General features: G+C 40.7%; 1 protein-coding gene across 1 annotated transcript in view; it reads left to right on the forward strand.

The window, feature by feature from the left end:
* CNTNAP5 (contactin associated protein family member 5) overlaps positions 1-18128 on the forward strand; it is a 243413-nt gene extending 225285 nt beyond the window's left edge. Inside the window, exons 10-12 of the mRNA XM_049615751.1 lie at positions 10653-10871; positions 12994-13065; positions 15634-18128. Of these exons, the coding sequence (XP_049471708.1) occupies positions 10653-10871; positions 12994-13065; positions 15634-15830 (488 nt within the window). The 3' untranslated portion in view covers positions 15831-18128. The remainder of the gene's footprint in view (positions 1-10652; positions 10872-12993; positions 13066-15633) is intronic.
* Positions 18129-23330: the final 5202 nt, after the last annotated feature.

Raw genomic sequence — 23330 nt, forward strand, 5'->3', positions numbered from 1 at the left:
CAGAGAAACTATTATTCCATACTACTCTGTCTTTTCCAACTCTTAAAGCTAATGTGTGCCATTTGTCTATATGATGCTTTACCACTTAATCTGATAGATGCTCAATAATTAGTATCCCCTACTGTTATTATGCGACAGCATTCCAAAGGTTGTCCTGAGTGACATATAATAGCGTCTAGTGTTATGAGGTGTCTGTTACAGGTTAGCACCAGAATAGAAAATAATTGGCAAAAAAAAAAAAAAAAAGAAAGAAAGAAAGAAAGAAAAAAGGCAGCAACAAATATCATCATCACCAATGGGGCAACTTTGCCTATGGCTGATCTCTATTCAATCCCTAAAGAATAACTCTGTTTTTCCTTATTTAGAGCAGCCAAATTTAGGTCATTCAACCTAAACATCAATATCTTTATAAAAGGTGAATATATAGCACATCAAAAATAACTGCCTTTTAAATTGAATGTGTGTGTGGAGGGGGTAGGATTTTTAAAAGGTAAAACTTTTGTTTACTGAAATGACTTTGTTCTTTAATGTTATTTAAATGGCTTCTTATAGGGGCACCTGGCTGGCTCAGTCTATAGAGCATGCAACTCTTGATCTTGGAGTTGTGAGTTCAAGCCCCACTTTGGGCATAGAGATTACTTAATAAATGGTTGCATATGAATATATGTATATGTATATATGTGTGTGTATGTGCAAATATATATGTATTATATTATACATTATGGTTTCGTATAAGTGTGTGTGTGTGTGTGTGTGTGTGTGTGTGTTGTGTGTATAGATATAGACAGATACAACTTGGCTTCCAGAGATTGGTTTGTATGTATGCAACTAACAGTATTGGTTGCCTACCCACCACTCACTCTGACTTCTTTCCCACTTCCTAAAAAAAATTCCAGTTTTATTCAAGCTTTCATGTTCCCTCATGACGTCACGTGCTCCTGGAAGTTTTCCTCCATTTGCAACCCCAGAGGATACCTCCCAACTGATCTGAAGCAGTGGTTTTCAAAGTTCGGTCCAGGGGTCACTGGGAGTGGGGTTTGGGGGATCCTGGGACCATTTCAGGGAATCCGCAACATTGAAACAATCCTCATTTTTGTACTAGATATTACTGTCTTTGTTATATTCCTTTACACATGTAGAAAGGTGTTTTTCAGGGGCTACAAGATGTGTGATGACACCTCCACTCAGACAGCAAGGAGAATGTGTGCTGTGAGTTCTTGTTTTAAAGTTTCCTCAGCTTTCATTTTGAATACAGTGGATATGGATGGATATAAGACGGATAGAGATATCCAAAAATCTCCTCAGAATTTTTAAGAGTGGAAATGGGTCTTGAGACCAAAAACAAGTCTTAAGAACTTATGGTCCAAGCAAATGACTATGGTCCATTTTCATTGCCAGAAATTTGAGTAGGCATAAACACATGACACAATCTGGCCAAAATAATTAGAGGAATTCTGCAGGGTAGCTGAGTAGCTGATGTGTTTCTGAGAAAGGATTCTTCATTCTTAAAAAGAAAAACAGCAAGAGGCAGCCTTTTCTTCCTTCCTTTCTCCCTTCCTTCCTTCCCTCCCTCCCTCTTCCTTTCTCTTTTTCTTTCTCTTCTTTCTTTCTTTCTTTCTTTCTTTCTTTCTTTCTTTCTTTCTTCTTGATGTTGTTGGATCTGGATATGTCTGATGACCTTGGAGCTCAGCCACTTTGCTCCAGCTAGAAGTTGAGACAGCAACAGAGGGGGGGCTTACCTTGCCTCTAAACACCTTGTTATTTGACATAATTACTCCCTGCGCCATTTAAATCTATAAACAACAACAAAAAAGAAATAGCCATCAAAGCACTGAAGTTGCTCAGGATGGCTTTTACTTTTCTGGACGCTTGTAACTCCACAATTAGCATTTCCATATCAGAGTAGAATATATTTCTATAGGTTATTTTGGGACCCTGTTAAAAGACTTTCTGTTAGGACAGGCAGGACCCCAGTTTTGCTTATTTCCTTTAACAGAATAAACAATATAGATATAAATTAATACACATAAGTTTGGTTCTGACCCCACATCAAATAATCAGTACCCGAGGAGGAATTATTTTTGTTTCTTTGAATCCCAAAGAATGGATTTATACATCAGCTTATCCCAGTCTTAAAGTCAGAAAAGTGAGTTTTCTAAGAAAAACCAGCAGAATTGGCATTGGGGGTATGATGTCTAGAATTTTTAAATTTGGTTATGTTGCTGAGGTTTTACGGAAGTCACCCTTCTATATCCATAGAGGTGCCTTTGCATAATGCACATAACTAAACAAATCAATTTAGAAATGAAGAATATAGTTCAGCTACTAATTCAGTTCAAATAATAAATTTTTATTTTATTATTTTTTTAATGTTGATTTACTTTGAGAGAGAGACAGAGCATGAGCAGGGGAGGGCAGAGAGAGAGGGAGACACAGAATCTGAAGCAGGCTCTGGGCTCTGAGCTGTCTGCACAGAGCTGACATGGGGCTGACATGGGCTGACATGGGGCTTGAATTCACAAACCGCAAGATCATGACCTGAGCCAAAGTCAGATGCTCAACTACTGAACCACCCAGGTACCCCAAATAATAAATTTTTAAATGGTAAAACTTTGGGGGTGCCTGGGTGGCTGACTTTGGCTCAGGTCATGATCTGACTGTTCGTGGGTTCGAGCCCTGCGTTGGGCTCTGTGCTGACAGCTTCCAGCCTGGAGCCTGCTTCAGATTCTGTGTCTTCCTCTCTCTCTGTTCCTCCCCTGCTCATTCTCTGTCTCTGTCAAATATAAATAAACGTCCATTTTTTTTAAATGATACAACTTTTGTTTATTGAACTGGCCTTGTTATATTTTAGTCTTTTTGTATCATTAGCATATGTTTTTATGTATGTATGTATGTATTTTTATTTAAAGAGTCATGGGAGATCTTTATGGGACAAACCCTTTGCAATGCAGACTCATTCAATCACCCAAAATATTCATTTAATGATTTCTATGTCAAATACTATATCAGAAAATAGGTAGTTAATAGTAAGCAAGTAAGTACTGTTTCTTCATAAAACTGGGTCTGGAGTGGTGCATAAAAGGTAAACCAATAATCACACATGCATAAACACACCCATACAATTGCAAAGTTTGAGAAATGAGTTAGAAGGGAAGTCATCTGGTTTCAGTGCTGGGGAATTAGAGAGGGAGAAGAGGGCATGTGTTCCTTGGTAAGGTGTCTAAGGAAGTGTCCACTGATGAAGGGACTTTCCGGCTGAGACAAGAAAAGGAGGCTGTCATGCAGTATTTGGGACATGCTTCCTCGGACACGTGAAAAGCAAATTCACAGGCCCTGCCTCTTAAAGCCTGCGGGGTCATTATGAACAGGACAGACCCTGTGACGTACAGCAGCCAATCTTACACGGCCATTCTGACTCCATACAAATAGTAGTACGTTTATAAAGCTCCAGGTAACAATGTGCTGAAATAATAGGGGCAATTCCATGTGCACTCCTGGCAGAGATGTACGGAATGTAAATAACGTGTCCTGAGTGTGAATGTAAAAGGCAAGAAACTATATGCTGATCAATGGCCAGAGTGATGCAGTTTGAAATGTATGTAAATATCGGTGATTAGGCTGCATTACTGCTCATAGTAGGAAACATACATTTTTTTTTCCATTCATTAATGCCTTTTAGTGTTTACTAAACACGCACTCTATGTGTTGGGCACCATGTCTGGGTCTGGTTAATGAGGGTGGAAATCTGTAAAAGACAGGTCTCCTGAAAGTAAGAAGCTTCCGATATTGTTGGGGGACAGACTTATAAACATGATCATGAAATAAATAAATGTCATAGAAGGTAAGCAAAATACCTGTCCCTGGCTCCTCCCTATCTTTCTAACTATCTTTTGCTTTATTTTAAGGCAGAGTTGACTTGAGTTTTCTGTGTTTTAAATGTGATGGACTTTCTCATTGTAGGCCTTATATAGGCTTTGTGTCTGTAACACTCTGCCCACCCACTCATGTGTCGTTATTGTCTATTCACCACTTAAGCTTTGATTTAAATACATTTATTCTAAGCTATCTTTCCTAAATCAGTGTTTCTCAACGAGTAGTACGTGAACCCTCCCTATCACAAGTGTCTAAGAATGTACTTTAAAAATGAAAATTCTTGGGTACCTCCACACCAGACCGACCTACGGAATGATTAGAGATCTAGAAAAAAGGCATTTCCGTGCATTTCACTGGAAATTCTTTTGCACCTTCGGTTTGCTCACCACTGTCCTAGATTGTGTCCAGGATCTTTTCTGTGCCCCCATAGCCACAATGATCTGCCCCTACCATTAAGTCTTATGGCCTGAAACCATAGGTTGTCTGATAACTTAATCCTCCAAAATGACTGAAAACTCCGAGATAAGGAAATGTCTGCTTACTAGCAGTTGTGAAATCCACGGTCTCACACAGAGCATGGTTGCCAGAGGTGGCCCATAAATAGATGAATGTTTTACAGTGATGAAGCAGATGTTACCCAGTAGTTAAGGGACAGAAAGGCCTTCTAGGCAGAGTGTATGCCTGTTCAGGCAAGACAAAGTGGTTCAGGTTGTGTGCAGCACAGATGGGGCTGGGTGGGTGGGTGTAAGTTAGCTCATGAATGGCTGTAAGGCACGCTACAGAGGGGGGTTTCTCTTCATGTTATCAACAGTCAATACCTACGGGTGTTATGTATGATGAAGTAGGGGGAAAAACAGGAGGATAAGGTCCAAGAGACCTAGGTCTGAGGCCATGGACTGGTTAATTTTCTTAGGACTTGTCCTTGATCTTATGTCTTAGTTTGCATAACTGGTAATTGAATAGAACTATTTCCCCTTTTCTCAGTTCACAAGGATGAATATTTACACAGAATATACAAAGGAACATACCATGGAAAACATAAAAGCATTAAGTAAATGTCAAGTTGTTTTTTTTTTGTTTGTTTGTTTTTGTTTTTGTTTTTAAATACAGTTTAACATTCCACTTTAAGGATTGAAAGCTTTATCTGAGGGATACAGTTCTCGGCCTTGGAATAGTCACGGTAGTTAAATTTTCAGGCTACTTCTCTCTTGCCTGAAAGCCACAAAGGACTCTGGAGGCAAAAACTTTTCACTTGTATACTGTTCATACCTTCCATTAACATCAGCTTCCTTTATTTATATTTTATATTGGTACAACATTTTACTCTTCTAAGCCCAGGTTAGATGGGTCTGCATGGCTTGTACTTTGACACTTTAGGATTCAAAAGTCATAATGGCTTTTGACATATAGCAAATGTCATGTTACATCCTAGAGCCATGTCTATTTTTAGCAAATGGCTGATCTTTTCTTCCCCTCCTCCTCCTTCTTCTTCTTCTTCTTCTTCTTCTTCTTCTTCTTCTTCTTTTAATATCCAGAATAAACTTCCTACATAAAATTAGCCTGGATTGGCTCAACCATGATCTTAGTGTCAAACAATTTTGACCATGTGAAGAATTGTGCTTTCTGTGGCTAGAAGAAGCCACTTGCTTTAATAGAGGGGCGTAACTTTGATTTGAAGAGATGAGTGTTTCTAAATTACTGTAGAAAGTCCAGTTTAAAAACACTTGAAGAAGTTAGTCTATAATAACTTAACCAATCAAGTCATTCAGAGTTTTGGTACAACATGCATTCAGTTTGTCTGTGTGAAGTGGAAATTTAATGCAAAGACTTTACAGCAAACACATCAACATTTACGTCTTCATTCTCTCATAAAAAATGCAGTTTATTTGAGCATGCTGAGGGCCATTGAATCTAGGCAAAGGAGTCTGGAATGGATGAGTAGTAGGAAGAATAAAGATAATAATTAATAATAGCATTAATAACAATAACAATAAATGCATTTAAGGGCACCGAACTAAGAATCAGACTTTTTATATTTATTTCCAGCACAATCCACATGCCGAGTTCTCCTTGTCACTGTTTTACAGTGGACAGAATTAAAGCTCAGAGATAAGAAACACAAGTCGTATATGCAAGTGCACAATCCACCAACAGGCACATCTCATTTCCAATCTGTGCTTTATTTCAACACACCATGCTGCTTCTACCTCAGTATTTGAGGGCAGTGGGGATAGACTGTAATGAGATTCAGAAACCATATTTCAATGATGTTCGAAGCGTGCTGAGAGGGAGAAACTAAGTCAATTTCAAACAAGATGTTCTGTAGGTTTTTTCTTTGTAAAATACCTGCGGTTCCTTCAGGTGGTGGTATGTAGTATAAGGAGACACCATGTCATTCTCCTTGAGTGGATGGCACTCTTAAGTGGGAGCAGAAAATTGTGAAAAGAGTGAGAAAGAGACCAGCAGCATTCTTCACTGGTGGGGCCTTTGTATTCTTGTTCTGTCATTTCGGAGGAGCCACATTCATGGTTGAGTTCATCTTCTGTTTTTCATTCTGTAGCCCACACATGCTCTAGTTCCTTATGATTCTAATGCAACTGTAACCTAAAAATAATAAAATGAATTATGAAATGCATTATGTATTTAATATAACACAGAGTTCAGCAAATTCTAACGAGCAAATTCAATCAAAACGACTTGTGTTCTCCTTAGTTTTTGCAACTTATTTCTTCTTAATAATGTAAAAAAAATATCTTTTTCTGCCCAGGATATGTTTGGGGAGTTTTGGGAGAGGCAGCATAGCTTAGGTAAAGAATTTGGCATTTCAAATGGAAATCCAAAGCACAATACACCTCGTACCATTCAGAATGTCAAAAATTTAAAAAAGGCAAGTAGCAAGAATTGACAAGGATGTGGCGAAAGGGGACCCTCATGAACTGTTGGTGGGAATGTAATTTGGTGCAACCAATGTAGAAAACAGTTAAGGAGGTTCCTCAAAAAATTAAAAAAATAAAACTACCGTATGATCCAGTAATTGCCCTGCTGAGTATTTACCCAAAGAAAACAAAAATGCTAATTCAAAAGATACATGCACCCCAGTGTTTATTGCAACATTATTTACAATAACCAAGATATGGAAGCAACCCAGATGTCCATGGACAGATGAATGGATAAAGAAGATGTGGTATATACAATAGAATATTACTCAACCATAAAAAGAATGAGATCTTGCCGTTTCCAACAAGGTGGATGGACTTAGAGGGTATTCTGCTAAGCAAAATAAGTCAGAGAAAGACAACATGTGACTTTACTTACATATGGAATCTAAAAAACACAAAACTAATGAAAAGACAAAAAAAATCAGACTCATAAATACAGAAAACAAATTGGTAGTTGCCAGAGAGGAGGGGGTGGGGGGATGGATGAAATAGCTGAAGGGCATCAAGAGGTACAAAATCCCATTTGTCAAATAGTCATGGGGAATAACAGGGAATAACATAGGGAATGCAGTCAATTATATGGAAATAGCATATGGTGACAGATGGTTCCTACACTTATGGTGAGTATTTTGTAATGTGTGTAATTGTCATCCCTATGTCATATACCTGAAATTATTATACTATTGTACGTCAACTAAATTTCAGCTACAAATAAAAGGAAATGACAACACAGGAAGTTCGTACTGTTGTCTCCATTTTCTGGTTGGAGAAACTAAATCTCAGAAAGGTTAACTTACCCAAAGATCTGCAGAAAGTGGTGGGGATGGAACGCAAACCAGCAGGGGGAGGTTAACTGAATGGGAAGAGTTAAAAAAATATATAGTTTGGCATTTCAAGTTATAACCTCAACTTTGGTGGGGACTCAACTTTGCCACACAATCGTTTTTATCTCTTTTAACTTTTCGGTGTGTCAGTTTCTTCACCTGTAAATTTTGGAAGAGAGTAACAAATATCTGGAAGAAACTTTGAGGGGAAAAGAAATAATACTTTACAAAGAATTATTGCATAGTTATATAATAGGTACTTAATACATGGTGAATATCGAGTCCTTGTGGCTTTTGAGTTTTTGTTTTTGTTTTTGTTTTTGTTTTTCTTTGGGTTGTTTGTTTGTTTGTTTTAGCAAATGATTTTTCCTTACTGCATATTACTTAACAAGGTTATAAGAAGGAAAAATAATCCTAACTTTTTTTTTCTGTCTCCATATATGTAAAGATATGAGAAATCGTTATATCAGGCCTCACACTGGGAGTATTTTCTCCTATAAGGGATTCTTGTCTCTTTCATTTATTTTCATAAGCATCCCCAGGTTTCCATCTTTATTATCCATCTAGAATAAATGCACTTTCCTCGACATAAGACTTTGTCCAAAACATCTCTTCCTAAGGAGAGAATGTCATTTTCTGGCATTATCCCCAATCTCTCCACGTGCTGATTCTTGTACCTGGAGCATGTATTCCTAGCAGTCACTATAGTGATGTCCTCTAAAGACCTTGGGCCTGATATAAGCTTCTTTCTAACTGGGTTCTGGAAATGAGATCTGGCACTTTTGACTTAGACCCTTAAGACATAGTGACATTGACATGTCACTTTCAGCTGCTTTGAAATCCTACAAGGCAGAAACTTCATGCCAGTTTATGCTTTTCTGCTCTTGTCTTCTGCCTCTTTTGCTAAATGTTCTGATCTCTAATTGAACCCCTTGATAACTTCCACTCAGTAGTGAAAGTGCATTTGGAATTATAGCTGCGTAGATCGCATTCTAGTGACATTTGGGCAGGAGCAACTGGTCTTCATTAGAGAAAGCTTTTTGGCCTGGGAGACTATTAAATAACAATGTTTAAAAAGTCTCTTCTGAGACAAAGTCTTTTAAAGCCCGTATTATTAAGAAATAAACATACGTATGATCCCTTAATGAGTAACAAATACATACAGCTACTATAGGATGTTTTTTAGAATCTATAGGATATTTATTGGAATCTTTGGAAATCAGCAGTTTCCTCCCCTGCCCCAATGTTCTGTTACATTCACAGAAGCGTCACTTCACATCACTATTGAATTTTCATTATCATTGCCTGGACAATTCTCATGAAATCTCCGACATGCAGGGGTAGGAAGAATGGCCCACGGAGACATCCAAACCCTAATCCTCAGAACCTGTGAATGTGTTAGGTTAAGTGGCAAAGAGGAAGTAAGGTTGCAAATGCAATTAATGTTGCTAATCACCTAGCTTAAAACAGGGAGATTATTCTGGAGCATTTGGGTGAGCCCACTGCAATCACAGGGGTCCTTAAAGTGAAAGAAGAAGGCAACAGAAGCGAATTAGAAGCAGATGTAGCTGTGGAGGAAAGACGTGCACCATACCTGGCTTTGAAGATGGGGGAAGGACAATAATCTAAGGACTGGGTATCTCAGAGGGGATAGGAAAAGATGACAGATTACCCCCCTAGGACCTCTGTAAGAACTGCAGCCTTGCAGGCACCTTGATTTTAGCCTGGCAAGATCCATGTCAGACTTTTACAGAATTATAAGACAACAAATTGGTGTTATGTTAGGTTGTTTAATTTCAACTGTCTAGGTTTGTGGTAATTTGTTTTAGTGGCTACATAAAATTAATATGCATGGTTTCTTTCCTTTTTTTGGTAAGAAGGGAGGGACGATAGACTGGTGATGTGTACATGGGTGTCAAAGGCGGAGAATATAAGGGCAAAACTGGAAAAGGTATTGTTAAGGGATATTAATTTCTCTTTTTCTTCCATATTCTCATCACATCTCTTTCTGCATGCTGCCCAAAAAATTCTCACCTGGAGATACATGGAGGCACTCTTTGACCATACATGGATTTCAAATAAATTTAATCTCCAATGGGTACAGAGGGAAGCACCTGCCCTCTTCCAGAAAATAAACCGAGTATCATAATAAAATAATGATTTGAATCATCTAGGTAGGAATAAACTATTGCACCTTAAATAGAAGAAACAGCTCATGTGTATTGTAGTTGTATGTAATTGTATCATAGCAATTTGTTTAAATGATCTTAGCTAGAAGAGAGAAAGTGGCTGAGTAATCTTACTACAAATCTTGAAGAGAATAAGGCATTTGATTTTGCTGTGAATCAATGATTGCCTCTTCACCTTTCACAAAGAGTCAAAGATACTTTGGAAGACTGCTGTCAGAAAATCCGTGCTCCCCAATCAGTACCATGAACAGAACTAAGCAGGTGAAAATCTCGAATCTGGTCAGTTTATACAGACCGCTTAAAACACTGAACGTGAGAAACTTCTGGAAGTGCCACTTTGACTTCTATTCCCTCTACCTCTTTTCATTTTTTTTTCCCTTGTGACACTTTTGAGTGTGATGTTGTAATGAGCATTGTAGTGTGCTTGAACTAATCCCTGGCATCCATAGATTAATGGTGATGGGGATAATGAAATAAATTTTATAAAACATTTAGAGTGTAGAACAGATTTATTAAGTCTTTGTCACAGTGCATAAAATACACAAATGAGACTTTGGAAGTTTGAAATGTTATCTCAAAGCAAAGATAGCCCTAACAGTTTCCTATGACAGGTGGTTGATATATTGATGATAATCATGGGGATAAGGTTTGGGAAGAGGAGACAAAGAAAGACCTGGAATGGTTTCCCTTAATACAAAGAATTACAAGGCAATTTCTGGAATTTTAGACATTATTTAAAGAGGTTATGAGGCATAGTTTGAAAAAGAGAACACACACACACACACACACACACACACACACACACCAGCTTGTTTCCCATCTTGCAGAGCATCTTGGATTGGATTCTGAAGTCGCCAAAGCAAACATCATGGGTTTTGTCGGATGCCTGTCTTCAGTCCAATACAACCAGGTAGCACCCCTGAAGGCAGCCCTGCGACATGCCACCATCGCACCTGTGACTGTCCAAGGGACCCTGACAGAATCCAGCTGTGGCTCTGTGGTGGATGTGGATGTGAATGCAGTGACCACAGTGGACTCTTCATCAGGTACAGTGCAACTGCCCTCCTTTGATAGTGCTACTTTTTTTTTAAAGGAATGAAAAATATTTTTAATATTTATTTATTTTTGACAGAGAGAGAGAGAGAGAGAGAGAGAGAGAGAAATGGAGAGACAGAGCACAAGTGGGGGAGGGTCAGAGAGACAGAAAACGAAGCAGGCTCCAGACTCTGAACTGTCAGCACAGAGCCCAATGCGGGGCTTGAACCCATGAACCGTGAGATCACGACCTGAGCCAAAGTCGGGCACTCAACAGACTGAGCCACCCAGGCGCCCCCTGATAGTACTACTTTTGATATCTTCAAGAATTTTCTAGGTTAAAGGGTAGTATTACTCAAGTCCTTATTTTATATGATCACAGGTAGTTAAGAATTATGACTGATTTCTCATGGTTGAACTTTATATATATTGAATATAATCCCACTTTTAATATGATGAGTAGTTAGAACTACATGCATATTTGTGCATATACGTGTGTATATACACACACACACACACACACACACTATGTATATATACACATATGTATATGTATATATACACATATGTATATATACACACTATGTGTGTGTGTGTGTGTGTATATATACATATATATATATATATATATATATACACACTACAGTTTAAATGACTACCACCCACCACTCTGAGGATTAAAGAGTTTAGGGTCAGAGAGGCAGATTTGTTGTTGAACTAATATAATTCATGTGATATAATCAGCCTTCCTTAACAATAGGAAAGTCCCACAGCAGTATCACCCATATATCTTCTCTCACTTTACCACTCCCTAAAACACCTCTTCTGTCTTTCCTTAGTCACCATCATCGTGGGGAACTTAAAGCATCCCTGAGATTTGTTTTAATTTAATCAAGTGTGGTAATCAGTTGCCAAATTAGTTATTAATTATGAACAAAGAAAGCGGGTTGAGTTTTGCTGTTGCCCACTCGTCACCAAGCTTGGTGTCTTCCTGGCAGCAGTGAGGCATAACAGAAAGAAGCACAATGTGATAGGTGACTAGCCTTGATTTGAATTCTGAGTCTGCCATGGATGAACTCTAGAACTCCAAACAAGTTACTAAATGACTATGATCTAATCTCCTTATCTGTGAAATGGGAAAAATAATACTCATGTTGTAGGTATTTCCTAAGGATGCAGTGATAATGATGACAGCTGTTATAGGTCTGAAAATGTCACATGCACCATATGCATACATATCGGTACCATTATCCCCTTTTAATACATTTGCAGATTTGTTATTTAAAAAATGTTTTCTGGGGGTGCCTGGGTAGCTCAGTCGGTTGAATGTCCAACTCTTATTTTCAGCTCAGGTCATGACCTCACAGTTTGTGAAATCGAACCCCACATCAGGCTGTGCTGACAGCATGGAACCTGATTGGGATTCTCTATCTCCCTCTCTCAGCCCCTCCCCCACTCATTCATTCTCTCTCTCAAAATAAATAACATTTTTAAAAATTGCTTGCTTTCCAGCTCAATGTCACCAGGCCAACAAGTGGCAGAGTAAGATTCAAACCCAGATCTACGTGCCTTCAAACTTGATTGATGTTCGTTTTTCTTTTACTATATATGTAAACATACATATAGTGAAATCCCCCTCCCCGACAGTGAGGGTTCCGTGGGGGTGTTAATCCTCCAGCACCCTTGCCTTTTCTGTCAATAGGCCCAGAATCCTTAGGCAGCTAAAGAAATCTCTGAAGCAGACAGAATATGCATGCTTGAAGTAAGAGGCCATTGTCATGAATAGCGATGGTCCAGCAAAGCAGAGAGGGACATCAAGGTTAATCTGGGAGGTAAACTGTAGGCAAACGCAGATATGGGTGGGTTCCACCATCTTCTGTTTTAGCCCCTACAGCTGACATAAAAGCCAATAGTCATGGAGCTATGGGGTGGAAGTTGTGTACCTCGGATGCTTTTTTGTGTGTATGTTTGGGTTCCTAAAAAAAACCCAAAAAACTGCAAGCTTTTGGGAGCTCTCAACGGTTTGAGGGCACTTGGTCTAACCCACAGATGTGTCTTCTCAAGTCCGTATTGTTGACTGCCTTACAGGACTCTGAGTGAGGAATGAAGTGCCATGTGTTTTACTCCTTGCAGATCCCTTTGGGAAGACAGATGAGCGGGAACCGCTCACCAATGCAGTTCGAAGTGACTCAGCCGTCATTGGAGGTAAATCATTCCTTGTTGCTGAAAGCAGAGAGGACATAAATGATTCTGTGCTTGGGAGAGATTTATTTGATTCCTTCCTTAATTATGGCCATCTAGCATCCAGAGCCCCGCATGATCTGTGAGACTGGGAGGGAGCCTTTTCAAGAATAGTCATGGGTGCTGTTTGATCAAAGGCGCCCTCTTCCCCCAGCATCTACAGTCCCATGGATGCATCCTGCTCCCGATCCATCAGGCAGCCGACTACTGAGTCAACAGCTGGGACATTTACTTAGTGACAGGCAGTGTGCACCCTGTTCATCTCATGCAGTTGTCAGTTTTCCTAAAGCACAAACACAGCACACCAATAAAACATATGGGAAGAAGCCATGTTGGGGCAGACAGATGGGTGAAAGCCCCAGACCTGTCAGCTTTCTCCAGTAAGTGATTTGGGTTGGATCTAATGAGCAGGGTGAAGCCCACAGGACTGGAGTTTCAAATCCAGCAGCACATATGGTTACAGATACAGATCTTGTCTACTCTGCTGTGAGCTTCCCTCTCCCTCCACCCTCCCCAGCCTTTCCATTTTCTTCCTGCCTGTTGGTCTCACCCCTTTTTATCCTGCCTCAGCCTGGCTGCTTCCTCCGGTGGCTTGTTTCTTTCCACCTTGGCCTTGCAACACAGAACGATCCCCAAGCCTTGTTTAATGTTAGACACTTGTGAGAGACTAAATTCGTTGTCATCCAGGAGCCATAGCCCTAGCCGGTGCCCCCATCGCTGCCTTCTGGCAGACCAGATGAACTGATCCACACCAGATGGAGTTCTGTTAAAAGTCGGCACTATCCATTCATTTAACTTCTATTTAATGAGCCTCAGCTATGGGTCAAGCCCTGTGCTAAGTATAGGGATACGTGGATGCTTCCCTCAAAGAACTCACAGCCTGGTGCGAGAGGGGATTGGTAAGCAGAAAACAAGGGACTAGCGAGTAGTGTTTTGAGGGAGGATGTATAAATGGCTGTGGAAGCACAGAGGTGCCCCATTACAATATGACTGTGAGGAACGGACACTGTGACCTTTCCTCTTTAAGGAAGTTCTTAAACTGTCTGACCTGAATTTCTGCTTCAGGGAAGAGAGTCCAATTTGATTTTTGTTTGGCATCAAGGAAGAATGTATTGTCTGTTTCTCTTCCAACACTTTTTCATTTGACATGTGGAGAAGAGACTTCTGTGACTGCTGACATTTCCCACCCAGTTATATGCTTCCGTGAGTCTCTAAGAGCAGGAAAGGCATCCTAGCCCCTTGGGAAAATCCCTCTAACAGTCTGTGTAAAAGAAGTAGAAACTAGTTCTGTATTTCATCTCATAAAGCTGCAGCCCGTTCTTGGGAGTCCCTCACTGCCACCCAGTTTATTCATAGGTTTGTTAACTTACATGGCTTTACTCTGCCTGATTCTAAAATAGTCAGGGAAAATGCTGTTTAAGGGTTTAGGAATATATTTTTTTAAAGTAAGCAATCTTAATGATGGCCCCAGCTCTGATACAAATCGGTAGAAGATGTGCACTCAATATTTTTAACTCTCAAATATCCATGCTTATGTAAATCACGGCGTAGGATGTCCAAAACTAATGTTCTAAAATAAACACATTTTGCACTCTCCATTCTACTCAGAAAGAGAAACAAAACAGCAGAATACACACTTTCTTGGGAATAAGCTTATATGTGAATGTCATACATACTTCTCAAATATTTGAATGTTGGAAAAACCTACATTCATGTATAGATGCATTCTCCCGTTTAAAAGTCACCAGATTCTACATTTTCACCCTCTTTTTGCTGACTTTGCTCTTTGCATCCCGAGAGGCTTCCTGGCAAAGGGTAGGGACGAGACCTTCGAGTCAGCGAGGGCAACTTGCCGAGTAGATGCAGTAAAATCACATGCAATGAGAGCAGGCGGGAACCTGACGTAACTGGAAGAGGTCTGCCATTTCAGCTGACTCGGCGTCTCTGGAAAACAGAACATACCATCTCTGCACCGGCCCATGCCTAGCAGAGCACGGAGCAGTGGAGGAGTGCCCTGTATGTTTGGGAAGCGTCCCATTACATAGCAAATCATTTTCAGCAAAGCAAACATACACCCTAAAGGAATTTACATCAGGAGAGGGTGTATTGAGGTGTGTGATGCTTTGGGATGGTTCTCTAGGGTGCTGAAGTAGTTCTAAAATATTTTGTTGCAAGGGGACAAAGAAATTACAAGCGATTACAAATGGCACATGTGCTAATTAAAAGATTCTGTTGCATCTTTAGGCCTAAATCAGGTCTTGAAGAAATAACTAAGAAATCCTTGGCCAGGATGAGTCCATATTTATATGATGGCATTCTCTGATTTAGAATGGCTTTCTTTCTGGCTTCTTAGAAACTGAAGACTGAAGGCATTTCAGCTGGTCTTCATTTCTGGGCAAGAATCTGTTGTTCCTTGTTGGGTTAGTTTTGTTTCGTTCTACTGAGTGCCTTGCCTGCCTCGACTGAATCATCTCTTCCGAGTAGATGGTCCATGATGATTTCCTTCTCTCTTTCTTTCCTCTTTCTCAACAGGAGTGATAGCAGTGGTGATATTCATCATCTTCTCTATCATCGGCATCATGACCCGCTTCCTTTACCAGCATAAGCAGTCACACCGCACTAACCAGATGAAGGAGAAGGAATACCCAGAAAATTTGGACAGCTCCTTTAGAAATGACATTGACTTGCAAAACACAGTGAGCGAGTGTAAGCGGGAATATTTCATCTGAGAAACTGCAGGGTCACCTAATATTCTTTGGGTTGTTGTTAAATTTTTTCTCCTTTCTCCTATCTTTTCATTTTGGTCATCCTCCTTTTCTCATTTGTTTGCCAATTATGTTTGGCACACCCCTGTATCAACCACAGCATCTATCCTCTTGACCCAGCCCAGAAGACCAGGCAGCTATGGCCACTGCCTTCCTTTCCGACAGAGTTGTGGTGGTGATAGTGACCACTCAACAGACTGACTTTACTCTAGACAAAGAAGAGACACATGGGTGTACATGTGCATATTTAGTTCTATACTTCCAGTTTCTAAGTAAGATGCACTCTTTAGTTTCGCAGCCGTCCAGTCTTGCATTAAACCTCAGGCTTATGTTGAACCTGAGCTCTGTGACTTAGGCATATGACAGTCACCCTTGACATCCTCCCCCATCTCAAGTTCATTCCTACCAAGGAACTCAGGGTAGAGAAAGAAGACGCTAAAAGCCTGGTTTGCTTCAGTGGCACTTTCAAAGGATTAAGAGAGGTTTGTTTTGTGTTGCTTTTCCTTACCACAGGACGCCCATTGCCCTAACCCATCACCCTTTTTCACTTTGACTCTTCTCCCCTGAGTATTTCAAATATAAAATTCCTTATAGTAGTGAGCCATTCCTTTGCTCCTTTCATGCCACTCTCTCCTGGGGCCGACACTTTAGAACTGCACACAATAGCATAAACCTAGGGGAAGCATGGAAAATCGTATCTTGAAACTAGGAGGTAAAAAGAAAAGCTGCTAGGAAGTAGATGTTCTATAACTTCAAAAATGCCTCTTCCAATTTTGTAAGAAATGTTAGCTAGGTTATTTCTGGGATTATTATACAAAGATATATATATATATATATATATATATATATATATAAATATATATATAAGTTGCTGCAACATAAAGAAATTCAAATACAGGTCTAAAATAGTACCTGGTTCCATGAAGAGCTTTAAAAATAAAAATGAAAACAAAAAATTTTAAAAAAACCAAAACTGCACGAAAGAAGAGAAATATCAAGCAGGATTCTTCCCTTCTATCTACTCACCAACGATCTAGTGACTAAAGTGAATGAATGCAGGTGTCATGTTTTCTAGCAGACACAATGACCCACCTCTGTCCATAGAGACATTCTCTGGGAGGTTCAGGGCGTGCTGACTGGGGCATTATGGTTTCCCTGTTGAACCTTCACTGCTTAGTTTGAGAGGCCCTCTTAGGTTCTACAGTGAATCACATTTTAAAGTCATCTATATTCCATGTATATAAAGGCCCCCACACACATCTTTTTGCAGGCATAGACTCTCACATGAGGTGATGTGAAGTTTCAGGGTATCTGTCCCTCCCGAAAACAAAGCATCGAAGAAACATAGTTATTCCTTCAAGAAGGCATCCCTAGCTCATCCACGAGGTGGTAGTAAGAATCCTAATGATTTTACTATGGCGATGGGTCTCACTCTGCCTCTGGGCCATCTTGGGGAAAAAGAGAAGGGGAAAACAATATAAAGTCTCCGGTATGCTGAAAATACCAATATAATGATCCACAAATGTGGAAAGTCCTTGCTGATTCTCTTTACGAGACAGATTCGGTTTGGGAAACAATTACCACGTTGCAGTTTGCCAGCCTCAACAGTGAGCAGACATTCCATTTTCTTCTTAGTGTGTCTATCTCCCCTGGCATGGCCAGGCTCACGATGAAGAACTCATTAGCTCCGTCTCATCTCAAATCCGTTTCAGGCTTTCCTTTCAGGGTCTGAGCACGTGGGCAAGGATCAGCTTGTAATCATATTTATCAACTTGAAGATGTTGTTCTAAATATACATTCTCTTCTTAAAACTATCTGCAGATTCTTAATCACATCATCATGATATCATTTTGCTAGTAAATGTATTTAAAGGATTCCAACGCTGGCATCTTTGTTTTTTTGTTTGTTTGTTTTTTGTTGTTTTTTTTTTCTTCTAGCATTTTTAATAAGATGAATAAATCATCAATAAGAGGAAAGATCTTTAAATATTATTTTCTCCTGCCCCTTCCACCCCTGTTTCCAATGTTCACTTTTGAATTGTTGATTTCCATAAAAAAGGCTGTATAAATCAGCCTCTTGCTGATTTGGACTACGGGGACATAGTCCTTTCTCCCCTCAAATAAAAGTCACCACGAAGCACAGTAGGTTTAGCCTGAAGCGTCTCCAATAATGAAATGGAAAGGCAAAGGAAGGTGTGAGGAATAAAACTGGAACCCCTCATTATTCAAGTCTCTGAGAAGCAAGGACTATATTTTGCTGGCATAGCGCTGACAGAAGAAACGGAGAACTAGCAAAGGCCGACTCCGAGTATTTGCTTTCCTCATCCACTTACAAACGCTTGTAGGTAGTTCTATAGGGTGAAGATTCCGTGAAGCTCTCTTCTTGCCCCTCCCACACTGCAGAATCCACCAGCATGCCTCCCCACACATGTAGACTGTCTATACGTACGCGCTCCGTATCACAGGCCGAGAAACCAATGCCAAGACCGTGCAATCAGCACATCACTCTTGTAAGTGAAGTCTCAGGGCTAAACCAGAATTATTTTTACAGGGTTGGATTGTTTCGTAACCCCAGAGAACACTGACTTTCACTAGATGTATATGGAAACAAGCAAGCAGCTCCCTCCAAAGCAAAACACAATTTTCACTTAGAAATAAGTGCTAACTCTGCCTGTCTTTCCTCAGTGGTACCAAACCCAGGTAGTTTTGTGCAACTGTTGAATTGCGTGAGTGTTCTGACCTTTGAGCAATTATAATCTAAAACAAATCGTCATTGAAAGCACTCTGCCCCCTCCTTAACCCCTGTTTTCTGCTTCGGTAGTCAGGTTTCCTGACTGCATGCTCTGAGAGCTGGACCACCATAATCCTCCACTGTAACCCTCGGTCCTTGATAGCTGTGGATTACAAAAATATTTCATGGAATGTGGTCGCTTTATAGCACAACCGAAAGCACCCGTGCAATTTCACATTCTAAGGGGGATACTTAATTGATATAATTTCTACCAAGCAAACCTATTTACATAAGCAACAGTATGTATGCTTACCCTAAAAAATACTTCACACCCACTGCAACATTCGCTGGGTGTATAGGTTAGACTGCCGTTGTCTCTATGAGAATTCACCTAGAGAATTAGACATTTGTCGCTTCTCTGGATAAGGGTTTATGGATAACTTAGCCTCTTCTGTTCAGTCTCAGCTGCATATGGGAGATTTATTTTAAGGATCCGGGACTGTTTTTTTCAAACAGTTTCTGTTCCCTCTTGTAATCACAGACATGGCACTAAACCTGACTTCTACCTTTTGTTAGCTCCATGACCATTGCAGGGTAACAGGAGCAGGATCAGAACAAAAGAAATAGATTGTTCCCTTTCCTTATTCATCATGAAGTGCATACTGAATGCCCAGGACCCCAAGGGTTGAACTAGACATTGGCTGCACAAATATAAATTATACCTTGTTCTTGCCCTTAGAGGAGCTCCAAGTCTATCGGGGCAAGAACAAGGTATAATTGTTGTAAAAGGGCTAGGCAGAGAGTGTTATAGAATACAGAGCAGAGGTCCTGCATGATTATTTTTGCAAAGCCTTGGCTAGGGACTGAAGCAGATAATTTTCTGGAAAATGTTCATAATTTTTCTTGTATATTCCACTTTCAATATGCCGCCGTGTTTCTCTTCCTCGAACCAAATATCTGTCTATGCAGATATATTTCTGTAGAGGGAAATGGACTAACTCTTTAGGAACGGCAAGAAAAGATGGTCCTTGTCTCTAAAGTACTTTGGGGAAGGCCTGATTCTTTCCATTCTTGCTTCTTTTCTGGTTGAGGGATTCTGAAGCCCCTTCTCATCAGTCAGACCTAAGCGATGGCTTGGGGGCCCTCTGTGGGGGAGGGACAGCAACCTCCACTTCCACTCCCCTCCTCCTCTCGTATCAATTCCTTCAAGGTCATGTGGTTATAACCATTTGCTCTTCCAAATGCCCCTTAACGTGTCTGCTGTCCTCTTGCCCCTCCTAAAACCCTTCTTTGTCCCCACGAACCATTTGACTCTACTTAGAAAGGTCTCTGAGAACGAGATGAAGTAGCTTCGAGTAAATAACTGACTAAAAATTGTTGTCCATCTAAGTGAGGTCTCACTTCTGTGCCCCGGGTGAGTTTTTTTCCAATCCTGAAAGTCACACCTGTCTCTTCTCTGCAGGAAGCTCATTCACTTAGAGGAGCCGCACCGGGAGGCTACGAACAGAGTGTCTCCTCCAAGATATTCAGGGAAATAGGAATCAGGCTGTTGAAATCTTTCTTACAAAAAGCCTTGACAGTTTGTCCACCAACTTGCCCTGGCTTCCTTTGAATTCCCCCACAGCTGCAATCCATCAAGTCCACATTGCAACCCCGGCCTGCCAAGAGGAATTTGAGACAGTGTGTAGCTCTCCTCTTCATTTTTCCTTAGCCTAAAGGCTTTGACATACTTAGGCTCCTGTTGTCCTACGGGTCACAAGCGGACCAAAGGAATAAAGAGGTTTCCTTGTTCCCGCAGATGCAAAAATGGTTCATGGGAAAAGGCGAAAGCAAACCCCAAACTTTCAGAAAACATGGAGGCTGACTGAGTGCTACTTCATGTCTGTCATGCAGTTGGAAAATGTTTTCTTTAAAAGACACACAGTGTAATTGAATTACTTCCACACACTGTTCTTGGTTCTTTTCTCCGCCCTTCCTCCCACGCTCCCACCCCCACTGTTGTTGAGCCCATCCAGTTTGCAGATTTGGGTCCCTGGTGTGCATCGTTGCTTCCACAAATCCCAAACAGTTAAACCTCTTAAAGGGGGAAAAAGCAGCGTAAGCAGACACATACACAAAGATTTTGTAAATAGGGCTGATAGTCAGACTTTCTCCAGGACGTCCTACATACACGGCTCTTCAGTAGGGATAGACACATCTCCTCTTGAGTTGGCGGTTGTTTGAAACCTTCGTATAAGGTTTTGATACTGAACTCTTGCTATTTTTGAGTGATTTTCTCTTATTTTGCACTATAGAGCTCTGAGAAAGAACAGAAAAGCACATTTTAGTTTTTTTTAGTGAAATATTGTACTTTGTCAGCTAGTTGTCTGTCTTTTGTAATGTTTATAGACTACAAAGTCGCTGAGTAGATGTGAGCAAGGATGAAGGCAAAGCTTGGTGTGGGTGTTTCCACCACACCTGCTGAGAACACGTTGAGGAGGAAGGGAGGATCTGCGGCAACAGTCGGTGGCCATCTCAGGTGTGGAGGGTCATTGCTCCCACCATGGAGCAGGGGCAGCAACTCTTCCCTCTTTCTTGGCTCCTAAATCAGGAGTCCCTTCAGTGCATTTGGATCACTGTCTTACACATTAGGGAAAGAGGCAATATCATGGGCTTCACATGACGAAGCCCTTACCAACCTTGGCATGACATTTTTTTACCCTTCTCAGCCCTACTCCAACCACGTCTCCCTCCTGTCCCCAATATTTTTATTTCAACAAGATTTTCATTGTGTGCTATCACCACAGTGACCCAACCTGCCCAAGTTGAACACCCAGATACAATTTTAAGGGCAAGAAGGTGTCAAAACAACTCTTCGAATCCACTATCCCAAATCAAAAGCCCCATGGGTGGGATGCTTGAGGTCCTGAAATCAGTCTAGTGGTCCTTCTTTCCCCTTCATTGGTCCTGCCATCCATGTGGCATGCCACATTATAAGATGATGTGATACTGTCCATCCCCAACAACAGATACTGCCAGGGACCCACCATCTAACACTATTTAGGAACACTGGTTTTCTCAATCCTGACCACTGATGCAGAATACCAGAACAAAATTAGGAGAGCAGTCCTAAGCCATGACCAAAGGTGAATCTAATTGTTTTAACAATTAAATGTTGGTCTTATTTTCATTCACATCATGTTCTTCCATGCCTCAGATGCCAGCGGTAGCCTCAGAGGACATGAAAAAGGTGCTGGGCATTCAAGAGGAACATTGTATTACCCTGTAGATTCTTTGGAAGGCCCATAAGTAGAAACTTTCAGTGAAACTTTAAGGGATAATACTTAACAGGCTTCTGCCTAGTCATACTTTTCCATTATAGTCAACCCCATCCCCAAGGCTTTACATGAAATATTAACATAGTCTCTTCTATCCGAATGGCAGTGTCAACCTGTGTAACCTTGCCCTGCCTTAAATACTCATGCAAAAAATACCAAACCTTGCTTTAAAGCAGCATAGTTATAGTGTGAGAGGGTCTTATTTAGTGAGGTCCAACACGAAGACTTTTCTCCTTCTGAAGCTGGTAGTTAACATGCCTCCTGATACCATGTGCTGTCTTAAGCTGTCCCTTCCTTCAGTCAACTGGAAGAGGCAAAAGGGGTGCAGGGTTGTCACTGGGAATAGAAGGACAGGCTGAGGGGGAACCAGGAGTCTGCCTCCAGGATTTGATAGCGAAAGAGTCAGCAAACTTTTTCTGTAAAGGGCTGGATGGTTTAATTTAGGCTCTGCAAGCCAGACAGTCTGAAAGTTGCAAATACTCCCTTCTCCTGCTGTGGCAGGAAGTGGGCCATACACAGACAAAGAGAAATGGCTGTGTTCCAATAAAACTTTATTCACAGAACAGGCCACATGTCAGATTTGGCCCATGGACTGCAGCTTGCTGATCTCTATGATAGCCCATTGCCATGTCCATTTCAGATGGGAAATCTCTCTCTGGCACGCAGTGGTCCTCCTTTTTGAAGAATGAGAAAGAGTGGGGGGATTATTTTTAACAAGTAAATAATAAAATGCAAAATAACTTCTCCCCCCCCAAAAAAACTATATGTAGACTTTCTATTATGGCAAAAGCACAAAACAGGTCACCTCTCTTTGTAGATCTGCCAGAGTCTTGCTTTTTCCTTTGGATCTTCTCATTTTTGTTCCCAAAACAGAATCTCAAGTGATGTTGCCTCGTTCCAAGTCAGTTTTGTAGACCACGTAACATGTCTTAATAATACACTGTATGGGGGAAAATAAAACGTTAGCCTTAGATTTCTTTGTTTTCTATGGTTACTGTTGTACAGAAGAAAGACTTAAACTGTAAATAATGTATATTTAATAAAGAGAGAATTTTGTATGATTTTGTGTGGAAGCCAAATGTGTCTTGCTGTGTTTTCTTGGGTTAATGAAGAGTCTAACAATTAATCCCTTAGCTCTCATTCTCATCCCTTAGACCATTAACTCCAAGACAACATGACCTGTGGTGTTGCTGGAGAAACATGAAACTCCCACTCCCTGGGTTTATTGATTTCAGCGGGCCTGAAAGTGCTGTCATGGGCTGTCTCGTCACTAGGCTGAATTATACTCGCCTGCTTGCCTGGCTCAAATGCTTATGACAGCAAGCTCAGTGACTTGGTCAAAAGGCACGTTCAGGGCTCTGGAACCATCCGGGTTTCATCTACCTGTATGAAACCCTAGGCCTCTCCTAAACCTTCA

The sequence above is a fragment of the Panthera uncia genome (genome assembly GCF_023721935.1).
Source record: "Panthera uncia isolate 11264 chromosome C1 unlocalized genomic scaffold, Puncia_PCG_1.0 HiC_scaffold_3, whole genome shotgun sequence".
NCBI lineage: Eukaryota > Metazoa > Chordata > Mammalia > Carnivora > Felidae > Panthera > Panthera uncia.